Source organism: Lytechinus variegatus, chromosome 5 (assembly GCF_018143015.1).
Source record: "Lytechinus variegatus isolate NC3 chromosome 5, Lvar_3.0, whole genome shotgun sequence".
NCBI classification, from domain to species: Eukaryota; Metazoa; Echinodermata; class Echinoidea; order Temnopleuroida; family Toxopneustidae; genus Lytechinus; species Lytechinus variegatus.
The window spans coordinates 3,619,055-3,643,789 of NC_054744.1; the positions used below are offsets into that span (position 1 = coordinate 3,619,055).

Here is a 24,735-nt window from a genome sequence, read left to right on the forward strand (position 1 = left end):
CAGTAAAGAACACTTATAGAGGTAAAATATCCAATCAATTCTCTACTCATCCTTCCTGCAAAAAAATATCAATCTTGCTTGTCCTTTTCTCTGGTTCTATGTTCTAGGTTTTTCTGACCTCATTCAGAACTACAATTATTGTCATCCTGGTTTCAGTTTTGATCATTTGATGTATTATGTTTTCTTTGGTAGTCAGTCACAATTTGGGCTACACTGTTTGTTTTTGTTCCATCATACTTGTTATTTTTGCCACAATGATACTCTAATTGATAAAAGAACAAACTCCTTACAAGACTTCAGCTAAATTATATTGGGGGGGCCTTGCATTTTTTTCAAATTTGAAATACTTTGTTTTTTAATCTCTGTTAATCTATCTATCTTATTCAAACGTCCTAATAAAGAACTGAATTGTGGCTATTAGCTCCTTCATTGACTAACTTGTCCCCTTTAGCTCATTCATTGAGGTACATTTACTTGTCCCTTACAGATAATTTTCCTTAAAGTTCCTTTGTTTCCTTCATTGATTTTTTAGCTTCCTCGATGATGGACTGGTCCTTTTACCTCCTACATTGAGTGACTTGTCCCTTTGTCCCTTTTTACAACCTCCGTCGATGGACTTGTCCTTTTCAGTGTCTCCAGCAATAGAATGACCTCTTATGCCCCTCCATGGTTGGACTTATCCCCTTTTGTCATTCTCAATATTTGCCTATCCATTGACTAGTTGGACTTGCCTCTTTCTTGACTTCATGCCTCTAGTTCTTGACTGGAGCAGATGGATACCCCTCCTTAATAGTTTCTGACAATTTCTCTGTTCTATCATTTTGGAGCAACCTCTTTCTTGCCTTGATGCCTTTTCCTTGATCACAGCGGAACAATGCCCCTATAGATTTCCTGGAAATTGCTTTGTTCGATCGATTTGGACTTACCTCTTTCTTGCCCTCATGCCTCTTGTCCTTGACTGGAGCAGAAGGATGCCCCTCTTTAGTTTCTGGTAATTCCTCAGTTCTATTGCCATCCTCCAGAAAGCTTGGATGACAATTGCAGCCTTCCTCTGCTCGTCGTATATCCTTCTATCAAGATAACCACGCCAGTGTGCCTAAAAGATTAAGAAGATACATGTACATCAAAACTTGTATATAAAGACTGCTCAAGGGAAACCAGAAAATCAGTCTTTAACCCAAACTTACGGGGGGGGGGGCCTTTTCACACCCCTCTTAGCCTTTTTTGTGATAAATACGCCATGTAATTTTTTTTTTTACTGCACCAGTCGCTGACTTTTTACTTCCATTGAAGTCTCACACAACTTTTGAGATCAAGTTTGCGACGCCTACCTACACGAATTTACAACATAGAGTAGATTAGATGGCATTATCATTTCATGGCTTTATTCTTTCAAGTCTTGTGCATCCTGGTACCAAGTGGAAGAGAATCTGACAAGTGTTGAAATACTGTTAAAATATGATGCAAAGATTTGGCTGGCAATGATGATGCTTGACTCTCCATTTTCTATGCAGAGTGTGGTGGTGATGGTGATGATGATGATGACGATGATGATCCACAACATTAATATTGAGCCACAACATTCAAAGGCACAAGCTCATCCAATTAAGTTAATTACTATACATCTGCTGAAATACATGTAAGTGAGCTTTGAGACATACATGTAATCAGTAGTCCCTGATGGTATATCACTAACTTATACTGATTTCAACATCGATTTTAGTTGATGACACCCAAACCCGGTAGGTGTAATCTTCCTCCTCACCTGGAGTTTGATAATGGATTCCCTCGTCTCCAGGTAACGTCTCCTGGCCAGGATCCCTCGGTACCACCACTGGATCTTGCATATCCGCTGGAGCACATGGGCATGGAGCGCTTCCTGGAGCTTCACCCTCTCACTCTCTCTCAAGAAAACCTGGAGATGAAACAAAGTATAATGAGGAACAATTTGCAAGAAATATCAGTTTCACAAAATTAATCTGAAATTGTTAGGAAGGAATCATAGATGCAGGAAGGTTTGCATATTTCCAGAATCTGAAAATACAACCTCACTTGACCAAAAATCCAAAGTATGATTTTTACAATAAAAGTCTCATTCTCAGGAAGATCATATTCAAATAACTGTCCTGTACATGTACTTTCCTACACATTATCACAAGGAATGCAGATTTTGTTTATTCATAGTAATCATATAATGTTAATCATAATTATCGTTATTATTTTCATTATCATAATCCCTAGTCTCTGGGGATAAGGTCAACCGTGGGGAATTCCACCACTCTGTTGAGATGATGCCCATCCAGTGGAAATTCCCTAATCCTCAAGAGACGATGTCCAACCGGGAGTTCCTTAGTCCCAGGGAATGATATCCACCAAGGGGAGTTTCCCCAAGTCCCTGGGTATGATTTTCAACCAGGGAAGTTCCCCAGTCCCAGGGAATGATGCCCATCAAGGGAAGTTCCCCAAGTTCCTGGGGAAGATGTCCACCAGGGGGAGTTCCCCAGTCCCCCAGATATGATGTCTATACATGGGAGTCCTCACAGTCTTTGGGAATGATGTCCACCAAGGGAAGTTCCCCAAGTCACTGGGGATGAGCTTTACCAAGAGGAGTTACCCCAGTCCCCAGGGAGGATGTCCACCAAGGAGAATTGTCACTAGTCTTAATGGGGAAAGCCTACCCAGGGTGACATGACATTTGCTCTGGTGACAATTGCTCCAGGCTTTATTTCCTCTTAAGATATAGGTTTAGGTTCAGGGTTGCAATAGGGTTTACGTTCGGCTTCGGGTTAGGTCTAAGATAGGGTATATCATTAAATCCACGGTTGAAGTTGGTCATTCCAATAGTGTGTGGAATTTACAGCGGAGCAATTGTCGCCAGAACAAATGTCATGGAACCCTACCCAGGGAAGTTCCCCCGGTCCCTGGGCATGTTGTAATAGAGTCATCAATACTCCTGGAGGCCATTTCATAAAGCTGTTTGCAAGTTAGAACGACTGGTGATCCTTTCTTACGTGCTACACCATCGCTAATGGATATACCATTTACCACATAAAGGGATCACCAGTCGTTCTAAGAGTCACTCTTACCTTACGAACAGCTTTATGAAACACCCACCAGGAGTCATCGACACGAGGTGATGATGAGAATACTAACCTTTGATTTGCCAATCTGATAGTTGGTGTCATCCAGGTCCATCGATACAAGGAATGTCTTTATCTCTCTGGCTGAAGCTTTCATCTGCTTCGGTAGCAACACTTTGTACTTATGACAGAATTCCTACAAAAAAAATGCAAGCAAAGCAGATGAAATGTCAAGCCAAGGAGAACATAACTGTGATGTCTAATGAATATCAGATGATAGGCCTATTGAAATTCAAGAGATCCCATCTTTCATGGGATCACAAATACATGGATGTGACAACACAGATATAGGTACCATCACCTACTCTACTACCACAGGTCATCGCTGTCCAGATTTCCGAAAAATTGGGAGTTAGTCTTGAAATATACATTTCAGATGATTACTAAGAACTGAAAGAATGAATTAGCCTATCACTTAATTTCTAAAGAAACACTCAAATTTCTGGACAGTAAAGAACTTGTTCAGAGCTACTTGGTAACATACATGTAATTATTGCCGTATGAATGTCATGAGAAGTGAATTACTGCCTTACCATTCAAGTGGGTTTGTATTTCAAGATTACACTACTGAGAATGATGCATTATGGGTCAGGAACCTGGCCAGATATGAGTAGATGCGAACTTAAGGTGGCTCCTGGTTAGTATTTTCTTTAAAATAGCTGCTTAAGTGGTTACTTCTTGAGGGTTCAAGGACAGTTGAACGTACCTCAAATTTGAGTCTGACGTTGTAGCCGGACTGTCTGATCCTGACTGTCTCCAGCATACCGGTGTAGCGTAGCTGCCTCATGATGAGCTCTTCGTCCAGACGACATGGCTCTTTCTGTGAGTTGGACTTGATGCACCGAACAAAGAAGGGATTGGCTTGGTTCAACGTATCCATCAACTTACTCAACGAAGACTGATATGAGAGAGAAGATATTCATTAGAGGGTAAATATTAGTGAAAGATATATACATGTACATGCAGCAGCCATTCAAGCCCAAAGTTACATTTTGGCTATCTCATTCTCATACCATGACTTCTGGTTGTTGGTTGGCTAATTAAATGTCCAACCCATAATTTGACATCAGAATTCTTGATATCCTTGATACATGTATCTACGCAAATGAGCCAACTGGATCAGAGACTATACAGGTGAAGCTGCCAAGTCATATATTGGGGTGGACTTACAGAAATATCCAACTAAGACAAAAAAAGACATATAAAACACATGCTGGCATACATTTACTCTGGTCTGGTAAAATCCATCATCTACAGGCGATAATTCAACTTATGTGGACAGATGACTAAGGCAGAGTCTTCTGTACCAAACAAATCAATTAAATTTACCTGAAACTGTGCACATACTGTCGGTGGATGTTTCTTGGATTTCCTACGATTTGGAGAGTATCGCCCAGCGATCTTCTTCACAGACTTCAGATCTCTTAGACTCTGCACAGAAAAACATCAATAAAAGATATTTCTAAAAAAAGAGTGATAGATCATCATTGAAACACAAATAAAAGAATAGGCCTACTGAGAATATACATGTGTTGTATCACTTTGAAACAAGATTATAGTGTTCTACACTAAGCTCTTAAACAGTGACAATGGGAGAAATCTGAATATTCAACCAAACAATTCATAATTGGATGGTAAAATCATTCGTGAAGCACTAGCTTCTGGTAGGGTTTACCAACTTTTTAGCACCACTGAAGGCCTACATACATGTATGCAATATTCAATATTCCAATCTATTGGCTAGTCTATACTCTATATAAATGAACTGAATATTAAAGATTTCCTACAAATGAACGTAATATTTTGAAATTGTCCACCCTCAATTATAATCTAGGACCACAAACAAATACCAGTCTAGGTGATCGAGCCTTCTCTCATTTTGCTCCAATCTGGCAGATTATTACCATCTTACAATTACATCCATAATGCCAACTCCCTCAATCAATTCCTTGCCAAGACCCACCTGTTTAATGTCTGGATATCAGGTGAGCATTTAAAGGGGAATGAAACCTTTGGAACAAATAGGCTTGTGTAGAAACAGAAAAATCAAAGAATAAGAATAAAGAAAGTTTGAGAAAAATCGGACAAATAGTGAGAAAGTTATGAGCATTTGAATATTGCAATCACTAATGCTATGGAGATCCTCACATTGGCAATGCGACAAGGATGTGTGATGTCACTGATGAACAAATTTCCCTTTGGTAGACTATAAAATACCCTAAAGATGTCTCTTTTTGCTTTTTCTTATGATGATAAAAACTCTTTATCCATGATGTATTCTTAAAAAATATGTATTACATGCCCTCATGTAGACAGAACACATGATTTATGGATAGATGTGATAAAAGAGGCAATTCTAGTGGAATATATACTAAAGTAATGGGGAAAGTTGTTCATCAGTGACATCACACATCCTTGTCGCATTGCCAATGTGAGGATCTCCATAGCATTAGTGATCGCAATATTCAAATGCTCATAACTTTCTCATTATTTGTCTGATTTTTCTCAAACTTTCGTTGATCTGTTTCTTTGATTTTTCTGTTTTCACACAAGCTATCTTGTTCCAAAGGTTTCATTCTCCTTTAATGAAAGGACTTGTGAGAGGTTTTATCCGACAAGTCCCATTTTATCCGACAGTTACCATAGTAACATTGCTTATCAGCCAATCACAATCAAGGAAAGATATCAGATCTGACACCTTTGTCGGACAAAAATGTTGATGAAGCACTCCCCAGTTGTGGGTTGGTATATATGGAGATGCACATCTGAGTTGTGTTTCATTTGTTTGTTTCTTTAAATTTGTTTCAAATTTCAGACATATTTTACTTTCCCCATGATAGTTGATAGGCAGAAAACTGAGCACTTAGAAACACCTGAGTATTAAGCATCCTTAAAATTATTATTATTATTAATACTACTTCCTAATTGCTAAATTGATTTAATGTAGCTTACCTTTGAGGGCTGCACTTGAGCTCCACGGAATGATCGATTTCTTCTGCTCATTGGAAAAAAAATAATTAAATAGTGAGTAACCAATTAAAAATACTCTGTGCTAAAAAAGTAATTCATCAAAATATTACTTCAATTCAGAAAAATTATTTGTCTACATGTATTAAATCAATTAAAAATCAAAGTGTCACTATAAAATACCAGATTTCTTTCAAATTTATAAGTATATAAAACAGGAGTATTAAATCTGTGGAAGCTTTTTTTTTTAGATAATTCACTCGAGGTCAATGATTTCATGGCAATCATTTCATTTTGCAATCCCAAGCTTATTTTGTAATTGTAAATTGTTCGGGGTTTTTTTCTCTTCACCTTAATTTTCAAGGATACCCTATGGTAATGCCAAAATAAGGCATGTATTTTCTGCAGGTTGCAGCCAGAAAATATTTCAATATCAAAATATCAGTCATATTTCAAACTCTTGGAATTAAGTTGTTGTTAACAATCTAAAGGCCACCATAATATGAATTATGTGAATTCAAATAAAACAACCCCAAAACATTAAGAATCCCTAAATTTTTTTGGAAACTTTGCAGAATGATTGAGCAACTCATAAAATCTCTACACATCATGGAGTACATTGTATTTCAAATTTTATTAGCAGGGCAACAGCAAATAAAGTTAAAAAGCTTTTTGGTAAAAATTAGACTTTTTTTTCTTTGGCAGGTGCAAAGAACAAGTTAGTTGTTTATCAGGTGCAGTTTTTGTGGCAAAAATCCTAAGCTTTGCTTGTTATGGCTTTCAATTCTAACCATAAGTGCATGGAAATGTAAACGTGAAAGCTCCCAAATGACACAAATTGGTCATCTTTCCTTCGTGATTCTAAAACTGATTTGAAAATTTGAGTGAAATTTCTTCATCTACACATCGGGGAATGGGTGTGTTTCACGAAGAGTTGAAAATGACTTAAGGTGATGCTTAAACGGCAATGATATACAGAAGTGAACATGATTTGACCATGATATGATGTGTAAAATATCACGCACAACTGGAAATGTACATGTATGAGTGACTGCAAGTCCCACTTTTTGTGAAACACTTCCCCACCGGGACAATGGCATGGCTCTGTTACTGTATGACTTGGAACAGCTACAGGTATTCAAATGCATTATGGTTGTAGTCAAGATGCAGTAATCTACAACCTTGTGTGTGACATGTACACGTAAATGTAGGTTGCAAGACTAAGAGTACATTGCATTCCAGGATTTTCAGGCACAGGGTCATTCCACTCAATATATTCATGATTCCTTCAAACAAGGATTCGTATGAGGGGCGAATTCTGGCATGCTATCACACGATGTATAACAATTTTCATTCTACAAACACGTTTCGGACAAGGGAGAAGGATTAGAATTTCAATTCTTCATAACATGACTATCAAACAACCATAAAAGTAGACACATATGAACTAATTAAGTTTACTGAAAATCAATGCCACTGATTACGATATACATTGAATTTGAAACGATCCAGATGTGATAATAATTGAAATGTTTGAAGAAGTTAAAAGACAATCTTTTTGAATAATGTTTGTCATATTTTCAACAAGTATAATATCATATTTAAAAAATTGATATTTTGAACAAGTATGGAAATGGAATGTATCAACCATCAGCAAATTAATGTACAATTTTTTGTGTGTGAAATTTATAGCCAAAAGTATGTAAAGGTGATATAATGTTGATGTAAAAGCATAACACGAAGGGCAATCAAGTTATGTCAAGGAAGGGAACAAAAGAGCTGGGAAGATTTAACTTTCTTTCAATGCCATGCTTATTTTATTGTGGGAGAAAGCTTTTTGACTTGGAAACAGAGCTAAAAACAAATGTTTCCCTACTCTATAAACCTTTGTGATTTGTGTAACTATCACTGACCTATACACCATGCGAAACTGTTAACAGATTTTCCATATTTGTAAGTTTAGAAAAGACATGAATTTTTGAAATGCTCACAACCAATTTCCATATTATATTTTCTCAACCTTACTTAATACCAGCAATTTAATTTCATTCTATTTGAATAAAAAATGAAGGCATGCTTTTACAGGTAATTTAATTTTCATGCTATATAATCAATAAGACTGGCAACAGTAGCAAAAGAATTATTGTCAATACTATATTTTGTTGAAAGACAAACAAAATATCTTTGGTGAAGTAAATGTCTGCCTAAGCTTCATTTGAGGATTTCATGCTGGTTTAATTAAGAATGACATGGATTTCCCCTAGTCTAGGGGCCCGTTGCAGAAAGAGTTGCAATCAATCGCAACTCCAAAAATCATACGCAACTTGATTTTCAACCAATCAACAGCGCGCATTTTTGACTTGCGATTGATTTTTTTACTTGCGTTTAAACGCAACTCTTTCTGCAACGGGCCCCTGGGGCAGACCTTCACCCTTTAGTATACCAAACCTTCCCCTAGTGTTCAATCCTTTTTCCCCTTATATTTCAAACCTATCCCTCTAGTGTACTAAACCTTTCCCCCTAGAGAACTAACCCTTACCCCCCTTGTCTACCAGACCTTTCCCCTTAAGTACACCAGAACTTTTCTTTTTAAGGGTACCAGACTTTTCCCCCAGTACCGGACCCCCCCCAAGTGCATCAGATTGGAGGGGGAGGGGGGTCGTAAGAGATACCAATGACTGAAGTGAAGGACGTACTTGACCACCTTGGAGGCCCTTAGATATGTCTCCTGGTAGAGCAGGCTTGGCTTCGAACCCAGGCTCAGGCGAGATGTAGGACTTAGCAACATAGGGCTGGTTAGTAGGGGGGATACTCCACGCGATGTCAGGCTGCAAGGCAGATGATACGGAGAGTAGGGATGGGGGTACGCGGGGGGGGGGGGGGCGGAGGGGAGGAGGGGGGCATGGCAGGCAGGCATGGTGACGACGATGAGGCAGCCAGTGGGGAGTGGTTGGCAGGAGGGGGGTGGGGGTTGGTGAAACAGAGAGAAGGTGGGGGAAGGAGATGGTAAAATATACGTTTTGAAACAATATCATTTCATGCCAGTCATGCAACTCAAACACGTAAAGCCAGGGTGCGTCGTTGATAACGATACATACATACAAGGCCTATTCCAGTGCTGCTCAATGGTACATTGTATTTACCGGGTGCTGGGTTTGATATTTCATTTTCCTTGCTATCTATAAACTGTGCAGTGCTTTGTAAGCAGATATTTCAGGCATGTACTGTGACAGGCGGGTGTGATTTCATCGTCAGAAACAAAAACCAAATAACCGATTGTGCCGAGCATGCATTTTGAAGTGGCAACGCACCCTGCCTTCCTTGTACAGATATACATGTACAAATATACTGAATAACAATTACTTTCTGACATTGAAATATCAGGTGATTGACTTACAAAATACTTGGATACAGCATTTTCACACAACCATACACAGAAAAGATGCAAGAGAGAAAGGGACAGGAAAGTTAAAGCACAAGATATACACGTACATACACCTGTAGCTGCATAACGATGTTTGTATACATGTATATGCTTTAGGGATAGGGACAGATACACTACAGATGTACGTGGAAATGAGTGTGTGGGACTGACCTCATTTGATTTATGCAAGTGTATAGTGGAGTGGTAGACATACATTAACTAATTCAGTGTTGCATACATTGTATCTATGGGCTGTGATTGGGTGATTTTCAGTTATGTTGACATTGACAATGAGTTGTATTTTACCCTAATAACCTAAAAACAAAAAATATATAGATTCATGCCATATTTTTCCTGTAATAAAACGTGCCTTTTTTAATATCCACTGCAGCAGGGATAATTAGAAAATACATAAGATTTTTTTTTTTCCATGCAAAATAAATTGCTTCATTTCATTGGGTTATAAAACTCCTTTGAAACACAAAAACAAGTATATGGGACTAATCTCAATATCTTGCATAGCATAACAAAAATCTGGGAATTGATGCAAATCAAACACATTATTAACGAAATCAGTGGATGCTGGTTGGGCAAAGGCATTAAACAATCTCACAACATAATATTGGAAATTACACTTTCAAATCACATAATTCATCAATCTAGGAGATTTTATCCTGGTTAATAGTTTTGGTTTTTTTTTTTATAATCAGTGAGGATATATTTGCACATTCATTGTCAAGCAACACACGGGCAGTAATATCTGGGGGTGTTTGTGAATAAACAAGTTTATATATATATATACAAGGAATGAGTGAGGGGTGGTATTGAGTGCATGCCTAGTCTCTTTCTCAACTCACTTGATGAGCGCCATTATGCGGTAACACCTAGAGGCTGTGTACAGGTTTCTGGGAGACAGAAACAAGTGACTGGGGGTTAGAGTCTACAATGTAAATCATCAATTTGGGGGGATATACATGTAAGCAGACCGATGAGTGCCTTCAAAGCGTGCGATGTTTAATCCTTCTCTGGTTCCATAGGAACTACATGTATTGTACATTGTGTGGTATTCTTTACACCAACAAAGCAATGTCCTTATATAAAAAGATCTATAGGTGTAGTTATTTGTATGTGAAATTTAAGCAAATTAAGAGCAGTTATTAGCAATAAACATCATAAGAATGTTCTTTGTATCAGCGACTAGAAACATTCATGTGCTCTGTTATTTACATATTATCAATGTCAGTATTTTAATTGACCACATAAAAACTATTCATGTTTGGGGTTATAAATAGGCGATTTTACTCTGAGTTTAGAATAGAATTATTCACTAATCATCATGTGCTGTTAGGCACGTCATAAAAAATCCCAAAAGATTAAAAGACCGCCAATAAAAATTCAAATGTTTTTATTCTAAGCAACCTGAATTCAAAATGCAATAGGATTTCAATTATCAATGTTTTAGTTGATATTAAAATGTTTATGATTGCAATAAGTCTTTCGGGGGAGTAAATATGTGAAAAAATTGATCTGTAATTGACGGAATTGCAACTGATCTTGAATGAAGCCATTTTAGATTCCATTTGTGCACGGTTAACATGGTGATTGATGAGTGACGTCTGTGAAGTACTTACATAGAAGCACAATGGTGCGGACATCTATCAACAGAGGGATTCAAATAATAAAAAAAGAAGAGTTTCACAAAATTTATTTTGAAAGGGGGTCATAAAGGATGTCACTTTGAAGACACTGAGGTCATTAAAAAAACAACCAAAAACGACAACATAGACTGGACGACAAAATTTTGGCAGCATTTTGGTCTCACATCTACGCAGAGTTGTTTTGAGGAAAAACGGTGTTGAACGTCAACGAATCATATTGAAAAGGAAAGACATTTTCAAAAATTGTGTACGTAGCATGTCTAAAAACCTAATTTGAGCACATCGTGTTGAGAGAGAAAAGAAAGGAAATAGACGAGGAATCGAAACAACATTCACACATATTATACACTTAACCCGACAGGGATCAATATCATCGAGAGTATTAGTACGAACGTGAGAACAGTTTCATAACAATATTAACAGAATATGGAGTTATCCGATCATTTCATCACAAATATACCACTACCAATTTACAGTTTATAGCAAGCCCAAGAGGACGAAAACGGGGAAACCATAAGTAGTTTGATATTCCACCAAGGGGATGTATAAATTTTTGGAAGGAATTTGGGTCATCACAAATTTCAAATAACATCTCAGGAACAAATTTACATGTATCCAATTTGACAAGGGGAGATTATAATAGGGGCTTATAGGGGGAGACCACTCTGACAACAAAATTGCTCAGATAAAAAAAATAGTGTATTGTTTGGTGAAAATTAGCAAATACCAATTAAGATAAACTCACCAAGTTGTGATAAATCACTTTATCAACACTGTGGCAAAATGAGTAAGGCCCTCTCTAAAATTTCTCATTAATTTGAAATGGATTCTCATTCAAAAGCATTTTCCATAAAGGGTCAAATGAATGGAGAATTCTATTAAAGCAGTTTTCATAATTCATATTATTTCATTGAAATTTGCTTGGTCTATGTGATTAAGTCTTGCCTAGTTATGGTATCGAATATGAGGGGAAACCTTAAGAACATTTCACATTTATTTCAACACACTAAACCCAATGACAGAAATACAAGTACATCTGTGCTCACCTAGTGTATTTTCATCCTTATTGATGACAACTAGAAACTAGACTTCTCTATTTTATATCAAAGTCCTTCTCCCTTCTCAAGTTCTCATAAAAGCAAATTTGCTAGCAGAGTGACCTTCCCCCTACATGTACATAATCATGTATTAATGACATTATCTTTGAAATACAAACAGTATCATCCGGGGCAAAAGGGTTTCCTATTGTCGAATCCAATACATCACATTGATTATGATCATAAAAGACAGGAAGGATTTGTATATCAGTTTACTTGCTCTTCATAATTTGGTTCTGAAAGGAATAATGGAATGTTGCCTCATTACAAGCATTTAATATTTCATATAAAAGTACCTGAGAACATTTTCGTCCCTTCCGTCAACGCTAAGACTGAGGTTCGGTGGCCGCTTCTTCCCTTTTAAACCTGAAAAAATAACATGCATTAAAGCAAAAAATGATGTGAAAAGTAAATCAAGTAAAAACGAGAAAAACAGTAGTTGCCTGGAAAGAGTCTACAGTGCTTCAGCAACCGACATGTTTTGTAAATGCATTCCGTTTAAAGAGCATTGGTAAATAATTGTCAATCACATCTGCTAAAATGATAACTTGATCGTGTTATATTATTTCTGGGGGAAATATGAACAGTCGTGCTTTAAATTAAAGTGTATAAATGCAGACACATGTTCATAAAGACACGCGTTTCTAACTGTTGAGCTAAGAAGAAATGGATATCAGTCTAAAACACTTCATAATACAATAATGATCAGAATATTTACTGAAGCTCTATATGCAGAACGCATCACACTTTATGATTATCACAAAAGAAGTGCATATCAATACAGAAATATACACAATAAACAGAAAGAACGTGATATATGTGATATTTTTCAATTTTTTTTTATTAAACTGATCCATAATTATTGACTCACTTGCATCTTTACTGAGACTTGATCCTGCGAGCTTGAACGCGCTCACTGATCTGAAAAACGCTCTTAAGATGGCCCATCTGAACACAGCTACTGGGTTCTTGCCCACAAGTTCTCCAACAAATGCCAGTCTACTGTTCTTCAACACAGACACAATGTCTATCCTCATCAGGTCAGTGTTCTTTTCTCGGAAATCCTATACAGGTAAAAGATCAAAGGTAACACCAGATATATTGATTGAAATCAAGGGTTCTAAGCTGGATATGACAGTTTGGAAATTAAATTGAATTAAAAGCACAATGAAGAATTTGCAAATTCTATGTAAAAAAAAGTTGCTTTTAATGATTAAGAATAAAACTAACATTACAAGATACCATCCTAATATTGTAACTGCCTTTCCTACACGGTGTCCAAAAATGGTCTTTCATCGATAATCCAATTATACTAATGGAAAATTCCAGAATTCATACATGTACATATCTTCATTAGTTCACTAACTCTGTTCATGATAGGTCACACATACTTAAAATGTTTGCAAATGAAATTATATCTTTTCAAACTATTCCTGTTTGAAATGATTCCAATTAATATATTTTGAACACACTTCCCAAAGCAAGATCCACACTTATTGAACTTCCTGGCTTTTACTAATCCATTAAAGAATTTTTGTTACATGCAAAAATTTGTGTACCCATAAAGACTATCAACCCTCTGAGAACATGAACCCCAAACCATTAATTGTGATACATGGAGTAGAACCACAGAACCTACCTTGATGTTGTATTTGACCTTGCCTGCATAGTGTTGTATGATGAAAGCATGCTCCTGGATGGGTACTTGTTGGAAGTATTCATTGCCGGAATGCTCTTTCACAAACTTATTCAGTAGGTTGCTACCATCGGTGTCTTTGGCTGGAAAACTGGACAAAATGATATGTCAGGAAATAGTGAACATTATGAAAGCAGAAGCAAATCAGATTGTCATTCATGTTCATTCATATAGTTATACTCTTTTACTGAAAAGAGAGTCTACAAACAAATTGTAGGATGACTGCAGACTACTGTGACTCTCAATCGATTTGCAATTTCATCTGTAAAAATAATTTGAAGTCTCATATCACAGACAAAATTTGCCAGACAAGATAACCAGAGTTGAACCGATGTGGAATCTTAAATTCTGCTAATCTCAATGATGTAAGACCTCAGGTTTCTCAGCCGAGTATTTCAGATCAAAAATTTGCACGTCCAAAATGAAATATATTACAATAATAGTGCAGGGTTTCTTGATACATTTCTAGATTTTTTTCTCACTTTCTTCCAGCCAACACCCAACTTGGGCATTATACCTGAAGGCCCAAAATACTGCAATCAGTTTGTAAGATTTCTTAAAAGAACCTTTCTAGCTTTTTTTGTTGATACTTACTTGCAATCGTCATCTAATATGTGCATGATGCCTGTAGGTCTCTTCTCAATAAGCAAGAGACATCCTGTGTTGTCTATAAACTCAATGTCCTTCCATGCAATGCCTTCTCGCTTATACTCCTCCTACAAAGAAAAAAAACATCAAAGAAAAAATCGGAAGATGGGTTTAATGTTAACTTAAAAATCTTGGGAAATGTTGTGTGACAGAAATTTTTGGGCAAATTTTCAATTCAGTATAATGTGATTGATATAAAGGCCTGGTCACACAGCCCGAGCGTTGTTGGAGCGGTAGGGAGAGAGGGTCGAATTTCGCTCACAAATTGGGGGAAAAAATCGAAAAAAAAACAAAAAACAATCAAATCGAATATGGTGAACGGTAGCGAGTGGTGAAGATTTTTTTCTCTCCGCTCCATGACCGTTCCAACAACGCTTGGGCGGTGTGACCAGGCCTTAAGATATTGGAATAAAAGAAATTAAATGACACAATTTTGATGAGAGGCACAATACACTGCACACAGACATGAACGTATGGGACTGCTATGGACAAATGGACAGACAAACCCATTTCAGCTGGGTATTTTTTTTCTTCTTTCTTTTCTTTCTGGGCAATTCCATCAAATATATCTAACCCCTTATATGTGGGACCTTCATAAAATTTTCTGTCTCTGATTTTTGGTTCTTGTGACAGTCTGTAATGCTCTCAAATGACCATGACTTGGTCAGTTTATGACGTGAAATAATACTTGAGAAAAATGGAGGTCGAACGTACAAAACGGTTAATTATTTTATGGAGTTGCCCTTCTTTCTTTTCATATTGCAAATGTGACAGCATTAGGAGAATATTCCATGGAATATTTGTTTTATCTCATTTCGTTCACTATTTATTTTAAAGTTTATTGGAATTCATTTCATATGCAAAATGTACGCTGCACTACGGCCCAATGACACAAAAATTTGCGATCAATCAGTAAATAGCTATGGCCAATTATGATTGGTGAGGGATACTATTCTGTCTAAAGAGTCTCCATGGACCAATCAGAATTGTTCTATCATACTTGCATTCCATCCTAAAATGTTTGTGTTATTCGTTCCTAACCTGTTCTAACTTGAAGACATGCTGATTGAAGTAATACTGGAGATGCTCGTTGGCAAAGTTGATGCAGAACTGCTCGAAACTGTTCCTCTGGAAGTCTTCGAAGCCAAAGATATCTAGAACACCGATGGAGTTACCCTGCAAATGATATCATAATAAACATAATCAGCTTCATGAAAACAATAAAAAACAGGGTCTCAGCTACATGTAACAAAGTGTTGCTATGGATATGATCAACAACACCATTATAAGTCATTAAGAAAGCCAAAAGTCACAAATTTCTTTATCAATATAGAGATATATTTGCATCATTATCAATGTCAGTTATGTTAAATATAAAATCATTAATTTGCAAAAAAACATATTGCTGTGATTATGGAAAAGCAAGGATGGCGGTGAAAAATAATACAACAAATATCCATCAAACTTTTCTGCCATCATCAATTGACAAGTATCCTCAGCATCGCTCACACTAAAACTGCAGTTATGTTTACTATAAGCTTTGTAAAATAGAATATCCAAATTATTGAAAATGTAAACATATTGCAAAACTGCATTGCATGTTTCTTACAGGTACATTATGAAACAGCAATAAAAAAAAAAGAAATTACCCAAATTTAATAGTTGTTTACTTCAATGTCCTCCTTCCAGAGAAAATTTTGATACTGCAGATAAATTCCAACTATTCATATTTCAATGGAGCTAAAGAGCATCCAAAAACTAAGTAGACTTTCAAAATTGAGATTGTGTGTGTTTTAACTAAGAGAGTCTAGCAGGAATAAAACAGGTTAGAGAAGATAGAGACAGAGTCAATGTCGGAAGAGTAGTTAGATTTGCCAAAACTTTCAGTGGCCGAGTTGTCAGGGTCGTTGGAGGAGGAAGAAAAGGGAAAAGACATTATACTGCTTAAATCTACAGGAGACACTGAAGGGAACACAAAGATTAAGAGCCATTCAGAGTCCCAATCATACCTGGTGTTCGCCTTTGACCTCGTAGCGAGATAAGAGGGCGTAGTTGACCTGAAGCACAATCCACTCAAACAACGCACAGTACAAACCCTTTGCCAGGGCGTTCCGTGTTGCTATGGCCTGAAAATGAAATAGAAAAGAAAGTTATCAAGACAATCCATTGATGCTAGAATGAAGATGAAGTTAAACAAACATAAATATCGAGTTATTCACTTCTTCACATAAAATATACAACAAAACATATTTCTGAGACTAATTTTCACTTTTCCAAATTAACACATTGGATATCTTTTATTAACTTGAATACAGTAGATATTTTTGCACAAATCTCATTCCATGTGAAATACATGTATTTGAAATTTCTCAAAACCCAGAAAATTTTCTCTTTTTCTAATAGCGCAAAAGCTGATAACAGAAAGTGGTACAAATTTTCAAAAGGCAAACTATTATATTATTATATTTAAAGTTGTTCATTCAGTGAAAAGCCCAGATATTCTACACAGAGAGGCTAAAGTTTTCACCTGGTCAAAGTTTTCCTTTATTGGATAAACCTCCCTCTATCACCTAAAAAGCAATTTTTGTTTCCTGTGGCTATTTCTCAAAATCTACTGCCTAAATCTCTAACAATGGATAGTAATGGGGATTATTCTGGTGCCCTTATTTTATTTTCCAGTGTTCTTTTGAGCATTTCATGGGCGAAATTGATTCAATATTCCCTAGTAATTTCTTTCCCTGCTCTCTGCACGTACCTCAGCCATCCTATATTGCACAAAGAATTGTTCACCCCTGGCCACCGATTTCCTCTTGGTGAGGGCTAGCATCAGGGTCTCTGTCTTGACTTTGAGTAGGTCCGAAACCACCTTGACCATGGCGATGTTCTTCACCGTTACATAGTCCTGCTCACCGGCCTTGCGGAAGTTGATGTTGCCGATGTGCAGAACAGCTGACAGCACAGAGAATATTCTATTGAATAAAATAAAAGATAAAAACAGAATAAGGGGAGCATTATCAACATACAGGTATCCATGCCAAAGAGAAATCTTAACACATTTATAAATAATCCGGTCTGAAAAAAATTACAATACATGTATTTTATTGTTTGAAATAAAAATCATTTTGCATCGGAATCACCGATTCTGCACCCATGCTGATGTTGAAAAACACATCCTGATGAAGTTTTATGAAGCATGCCCTTGAATTCTTTTTTCTCATCCTTCATATTCCATAACAAACAATAGTAGGTTAATAAGGCATTTCATGTAAAATTTTAATCCATCCCTTCCTCAACAAATACAGAGCCTATCTTACCAATTCATCACCTTCTTAAAGGAGCCCATCTTATCACTTCATCACATCTTTAAAGAAGCCCATCTTAACACTTCATCATATCCTTATTAAGAAGCCCATCTTACCATCTCACCATCCTTTTATTGGAACCCATCAAACCACGTCTTAAAAGGGTCCATCTTACCACTGTATCACCTTCTTAATGGAGCCCATCTTTAATATACTTCCACCCAACTTCACATTCTTCATGTTACAACTTGAAAAACCAACATCAACACCCTTTCCATAGAAGCTTACCTCTTCATGGTCTCCTTGGAGAACCCGACCATCTCCATCGACTGTTTGAGACGGCCAAACTCATAAGATTCATCCACTCCTTCTTGAGTGTAACAGTTGCTCTGAAAAGAACATAAGGGGAAAGAAAACATTTAGCAGAAGTTATAAAGTGGCTCATAATTTCATAATAGCATAGACATTTAAACCCTCTAAACAGCATCGATGGTTAAAAGCATATAGGATAATGTCTAGGAGGTGGTGGATTGTAGGTTTTGTGGAAGGTTTCAAGAATGCTTAATGTTAATGATACACTTGTACGTACAAGTGGATTCAATTTGGGATGTAAACACACAAGAGCAACCGTTTTGCACTTTTTTCATATCAATGAACATTACAAAAAAGTTTAACTTCAAAAGGCCCAACATTCTGGGCTTCCAGAGCCCTGTGACATAAACCTTAACAACTAAACCAGGCAAGTTTGTTCAAAACATTTTCTAGATATGATGTATATTCATACATTCATCATTATATTCAAGATTCAGTGTGATTCTCTTTGTTTCCTAAGGATACTGAACGAATTTCCTGCAGAAAAAATTATGGTATGAATGGATTTCCATAGAGTTAAGATTGATTGGGTCAATCGTAACTCTTCGTAACTGGACCCTGAATAATCCTTAAGGAACCATGAACATCAACCTATGACCTATGTATAGAAGGTGGTGGTCGCTGGAACATTTTTTCACGACTTGGCAGCCAAAGGCTTAACTTCCTCCCACATGAATTTTACTTCAACTCCACACTATTGACGCGCATTTATATATTTTCATCCATCTGCTTTTTCCACGCTTAACCCCCTCTAAGACCCATCGCTTAATTTGCTGGGTCCAGTCTGATCCTCTATGTCAGATGATTTAATCCCAGGAAGCGGATGATTAGCTGGCTAATGCGCTAAAGACATCGGGCCTGTATCAGGAGTTCTCTTCAATCTCCTATGCAATAGATTTGGGCTATGTTTTGGCTCGCAGCTCAGCTCATGTCAATAAAGAGACGAGACAGCTTGCATGTTGTGGTCAGTGTGCTGAGTAAGGTTTACCCGTCAGTGTCAACCCGACCAGAAATCCAAGCTTGCTCAAGATTTGTTTCTTTTTTTCCACACCAAGCCATCTTCTTGCTTAATAGCAATGCAACCAAGATATTGATGGGTAAAAAGAAAAATCCTCCTCCCCCTAAAAGATATCCCTATTTGCTCATTCAAATGACCAATAGATGGATTGATAAAAGTGAACATCTTTGGAATACGTACAAAAGTGATGGGATAGATGTTTATGCATGACATCACACATCTCGATCGCATTGCCAATTAGAGGATCTCCATTCCATTGGTGATCTCAACATTCAAATGCTCATAACTTTTGGGTAACTTAAGGCCGCAGTCAGTAGCCAAAAATTTTGAGGCAACACTAAGGGATTCTTTTTCTTGGAATGAGAGCAACAGTTAAATAATGTTCAATAGTTTTTTTTGGGGGGGGGGGATAGCTCACAAATTTCCTAATTCCTTTATATTTTATTCAATTTTTCTCAAAATTTTTAATTGATCTTTTTCTTTTACTTTTCTGCTTTTAACGATTTAATTAGTTTCAACTTTCAAGGATTATTCTCCTTTTAATACATAATAAAAAAAATAATAGAAAATAAAAATATCATCTTGTTTTAGCCTGTCATTCTATCAAGAAATTTTTAAAACTTTTAAACTATTTTAATTTTTTTTTAAATTGTTTGATATTGCTTAAACTTTTTTATAACTTTAACTTTTTAGAAACGACTAGTTTAAAACTTAAAACAATAGTTGTTAGAATGACTGGCTTAAAACATCTTGCTTTAAATTTCAAACAGTGTTTTACAGTGAATTATCAGGATAGTACATGATTGAAGGGTTCATTAGAGTAAATATATTTCAAGAGCCTCTGCTTTGGGTGGCCTTGATCAAAGTTCTGATCAACTGATCAGGTTTTAACCAACAGGGATGTAGATGTCAGATCCTATTGCCAGTAAAACCCCTCCTTGACAAGGTCGGGTTTGACTTTACCTTGCAGTTCCTAGAAATTCAGATTCAATGGAGGTGTAAATTATAAGGAGATATCATCTTTCTCTTCAGTATATAATGGAAAAGGACAGAGCAGTACTATACATGCAAAATCATCAATTTTATAATGCAGTTGCCAAGGAGACGGACGAGGAGAAGGAGAAGGACGAGGTGGAGGAGAAGGATGAGGCGAAGGAGAAGGAGGAGGAGAAGGAGGAGAAGAAGGAGGAAGAGAAGGAGGAGAACGAGAAGGAGTTAGAGGAGGAGGAAGGAGGAGGGGAACGAGGAGGAGAAAGGAGGAGGAGGAAAAGGAGAAGGAGGAGAACGAGGAGTTGGAGGAAGAGGAGGAAGGAGGAGGGGAACGAGGAGGAGGAAGGAGGAGAAGACGAAGAAGAAGAAGAAAGAGAAGACGAAGAAGAAGAAAAAGAAGAAGGGGGAAGAGGAGGAGGAGGGGAGGAGAAAAAGAGGAGGAGAAGAAGAAGAGTAGAAGAAGAACAAGAACAAGGATGATTAAGGATTAACTTTAAAATCTTAGAATATTTAATTCAAATCTTTTAACTTTTTATCTAAATCCACAAGGTTTAAATCTAAATCCAATATTCTGCCGGTCACTTCTCATAGCTGATCTAGATTCCTTGTGTAACTATATTGTATGATTTGTTTTTGTTTACTCAACACAATCACTTCATGTAAAGATCAGGCAACAAATACATTAACAAGCACCGTACAAACGGTTTTTATACATAGCAATAGGTGGTATGAAATCATTTGTACTGTGTTCGTAACTTGTGACGATAGCATTAGGTTTGGAAAATGAGTACAAATATGTGCGAATTGAGACTGGCGTGAAAAATTGTTTTTTCTTCATCTATTACCATTCTGCTCTGTTTGTAAAGATCTAAAGTCCATAAAAAAAGAAAATTTCTCACCTGGTTAAGATAAAAGTATTCCTGCGGTTTATCCAACCAGAAGGCCTGCTTCTCCGCATCACTAGCACCTTTGAGTAGGTAATAGAAGACATGGTAGTTACGCTCATGGGCCGCCTGCGACACGATGCGCGATTTCTCCAACAAGTACTGTTCAACGATGGCACTGGATGGTGAAAACAAGCAGGCAAAACAGAAACAAATCATTGCGCCGTCGGCTGACTAGACCGTTCAACTTAACATTCCTACATGTACATGTATACTGGCAAAGCGCTAAACAGTTAATGTGCCACAAAATCAAATGAATAGTATTTTCTCTTAATGTGAAGTGAAAAAAAAAATGTGGGAAGAAAATCAAGATTAGAAAAGTCTATGCTTCCTGTTCTAGCTACCAAATATGGAACTGAAAAGCTTATCTGATCAAAATAGAGGTTTGGCAAAAAGTCAATGTGCCTACAGGAGTTTAATGAATTTTTAATGAAGTCATAAAATATGACTAAAATGTTCTATTTTTTACATACATCATTTATGTTATATAATCACTTGTGTCATATGCACTGTGTAACTCTTTCAGTATTAACTGAAACAGATATACATGCAAATAATTTGTGAACGTATACAGGTATCCTATTCCAAAGATCCAAAGAAGACACTGAACTTTTGGTATGGAAAAAGACCTGCATCATTCCCATTAGGTACGATTTTCTTTTTTTTTTTATTCATTTATTCATCATAAAAAAATGACATACATATTTACACACTAAAACAAGTTTAATCTGTACTCCCTTCCAATATTATGAATAAAGAAAGGTAGACAACTGTTTTTCAACAATCAGTTACAAGAAAAACTTTTGGAAACATGATATGTTTGATATTAATGTTTTGGTACAATCCATGATTTCTCATAATTCCCCACTGAGTTCAGCATGCTGTAAAATGTGCCAAGATACCTCACAATATAATAGCAAAAGAAAATGGCACAGTGTCAGCATTTTTCACAATAAATGAGACAATGGCGGCTTTGGGATTACAATTCACGAAGAGACTAAAAATAGACGGATGATATTTCAATTTTCCCTTCCCTAAGATTCAATTTGTTAAAAGGAAATTACCACCCTCAGAAACATCCAACTAATGTACATTGCTGCGTCATAGTTCGTAATAATAATACAAATGCACATTGTTTATTCAAATCATGGTCTCAAATTGACAACTAAAAATAAATATGACCTGGGTCCTGCAGCTAAAATACAGAGTTAACTGTACAATACATTGTAATACTTAGCCTACGGCAAATTACATGTAAGAACATCAGTAAAATTGACTGGGAGTATTTATTGCATTATTACATAAAATTAATATGGCCCTGGTTTTATAAGGAATGGAGTTTTTCCCATAATACATTCTGCACTCTGCAGTGACCATTTCCACTTTCTCAAAAATTGCCACTAATTGGCAGTGGAAATATGTATTCAATGATAAAAGAAATAGATACACAGATCTTTCATAACAGTAATAATATGTATGCAACATTTTAAGTGCTTCACAATGTTTTTAAGTGCTGCATTATACTACCCCAGCTTTAATGTCAATAATTTGGAAAATAACATTTTGAATGCTTTTTACTGCACCATCAAGTCATCACAATTGATTAATCAATAATCAATAATTGAATTAAAATACTAAGAATATTGTATTATACAATACACTCTTTAACCCTTAGTTTTGAGTACAATGTATACAGTATATGGATATATAATATGCATGCTTTATACTAAAGATGGTAAAGATTGCAATTATATAAATGCCATAATGAATAATTAATGCATAATCACAATAATTCCATGAATGAAGAAAGAGAATATATTATAGAATGGCTTGAAGCTATATCATGCAGGAGAAATAACATCATGAAAATGATGTAAATTTACTTCACATTATAGAGCAATACCCTGCAGATACATGTATTTCCAGTCTCCACAAACATGTAGAAGTACATGTATGAGCTACATGTACATATAGGTGTGTGTATATTTGTGGTTTTGCTACACTGTAGTATCAGTGTCGTCTCGCGTAATTTTCTACACCATTTGTCTAAGTACCCTTAACAATGGAGTGTTTACAAGATTTATTTTGAATGGCGTTTTCCGCCCTTTAAAGAACAGGATCAATTAATCAATATAGTTTGTTGAGCCACTGGCTGGTCTCTGGTGAGAGCTATATGCATCAGACTCTCTGTATTAATTCCTATCACGCTTTGACAATGAAAATATGCTTTATCACTAATCTGAATTGATTTATGGTGTTAATAAGGTAGGGTCCCCGAGAATAAATATTGTTTGGCATATTTCTATGCATTTCAATAGGCCGTGCAGCACCATCCCGAGTTTGCTCAATCTCGAGATTTTAGCACGATTTGGCCCTCTTCACGATTAATCTCGAGATTCAAGAAACCCCGTCTCCACCATCGCAAGAAGAGCGATTCCTGCTCGAGCGAGGCATCGATGCATTATGGTCTGACGCCGTGAATAAATAATCCCTACTGCGTCTGCACCTACGAATTAGCGCGATAATTCGTAAAATAGAGCGCTATTTTGCAAATAATCCCAAGTTGACTTGGGATTGCAATCTCGAGATTAATCCTTTGAACTAGCGCGATAATTGCATCTCCACTGCAAATAATCTCAAGATATTGCTCAGATCGGGATAATTTGCCGGATAAGAAATAGCACGCTAATTTGAAAACTCGGGATGGTGCAGACGGCCCTAAAGCATTCATTCTACTGTACAATACATTCATGAATGATTAATACAGGTATAATGATGGCTTATATATTCATGTAAAGATCTCAAAACAAACAAATATGAGAGCAGAAACAGCTTTCATCCTGATTCGGCAAAGGCCATTCACACATTTAAAGGGGAAGTCCACCATAAAAATTGGGAAATATATTTTTAATTCTCCAAGAAAATCAAACAAGCTTGACACTAAAAAAATTTAACAAAATATGACTTTTTTTTCTTTGTATTGGGGTGGATTTCCCCTTTAACAAAATAATTTTTTATGCAGTTGGCAGAATAACATTTCATTATTTGTTTAAATCTGCCTTCCAGGCTGAATGCCTTTACTAATAATTTGCACAAATATCAAAATGTTTGAAACTAAAGTACATAGTATGATTTCAGGGCCCTCAATCTGCGCTGGCCAGTCTTTCTCCACTCAGCGGTAAAAACCGTCGATAATGTGACAATCTAACACCCTCTTCGCTCTAATAAGATATTCTATAATTGGAGCAAGGTCCTTTCCTGCACTTTTTGACATGAGTGTAATCATGTTAAGCTCGAATGTTATAATTGAGAAAGGAAGATGGGGTTTTAAACCACATGTATCAATCATTGTCAGGCTTGTTTACTGCATGCTTTTAGATTGGTCGTTTAATGAAGGTATGGTGTGATTTTGAAAGGCAAACTCCATCAATCACGTCGACAGCAAACCTTTCTTAAAGCATGCAATCAAATCAAGCATT

General features: G+C 36.5%; 1 protein-coding gene across 6 annotated transcripts in view; it reads right to left on the reverse strand.

The window, feature by feature from the left end:
* The window catches only part of LOC121415090 (unconventional myosin-IXAa-like), a 76,268-nt gene that overhangs the window by 28,211 nt on the left and 23,322 nt on the right, over positions 1-24,735 (reverse strand). For 4 of the 6 annotated variants that reach the window (XM_041608174.1, XM_041608175.1, XM_041608176.1 and 1 more), the window contains exons 4-19: positions 21,212-21,374; positions 18,221-18,321; positions 17,386-17,599; positions 16,640-16,756; positions 15,672-15,806; positions 14,577-14,698; positions 13,926-14,073; positions 13,158-13,350; positions 12,583-12,652; positions 8,804-8,935; positions 6,093-6,135; positions 4,470-4,571; positions 3,847-4,038; positions 3,154-3,276; positions 1,766-1,915; positions 927-1,096 (exon numbers count right to left, since the gene is read on the reverse strand). In XM_041608174.1, the coding sequence (XP_041464108.1) occupies positions 927-1,096; positions 1,766-1,915; positions 3,154-3,276; positions 3,847-4,038; positions 4,470-4,571; positions 6,093-6,135; positions 8,804-8,935; positions 12,583-12,652; positions 13,158-13,350; positions 13,926-14,073; positions 14,577-14,698; positions 15,672-15,806; positions 16,640-16,756; positions 17,386-17,599; positions 18,221-18,321; positions 21,212-21,374 (2,175 nt within the window). Of the gene's footprint in view, positions 1-926; positions 1,097-1,765; positions 1,916-3,153; positions 3,277-3,846; positions 4,039-4,469; positions 4,572-6,092; positions 6,136-8,803; positions 8,936-10,388; positions 10,437-11,162; positions 11,187-12,582; positions 12,653-13,157; positions 13,351-13,925; positions 14,074-14,576; positions 14,699-15,671; positions 15,807-16,639; positions 16,757-17,385; positions 17,600-18,220; positions 18,322-21,211; positions 21,375-24,735 lie in introns of all 6 variants that reach the window. The other 2 variants (XM_041608178.1, XM_041608179.1) reach the window with 2 other exon arrangements.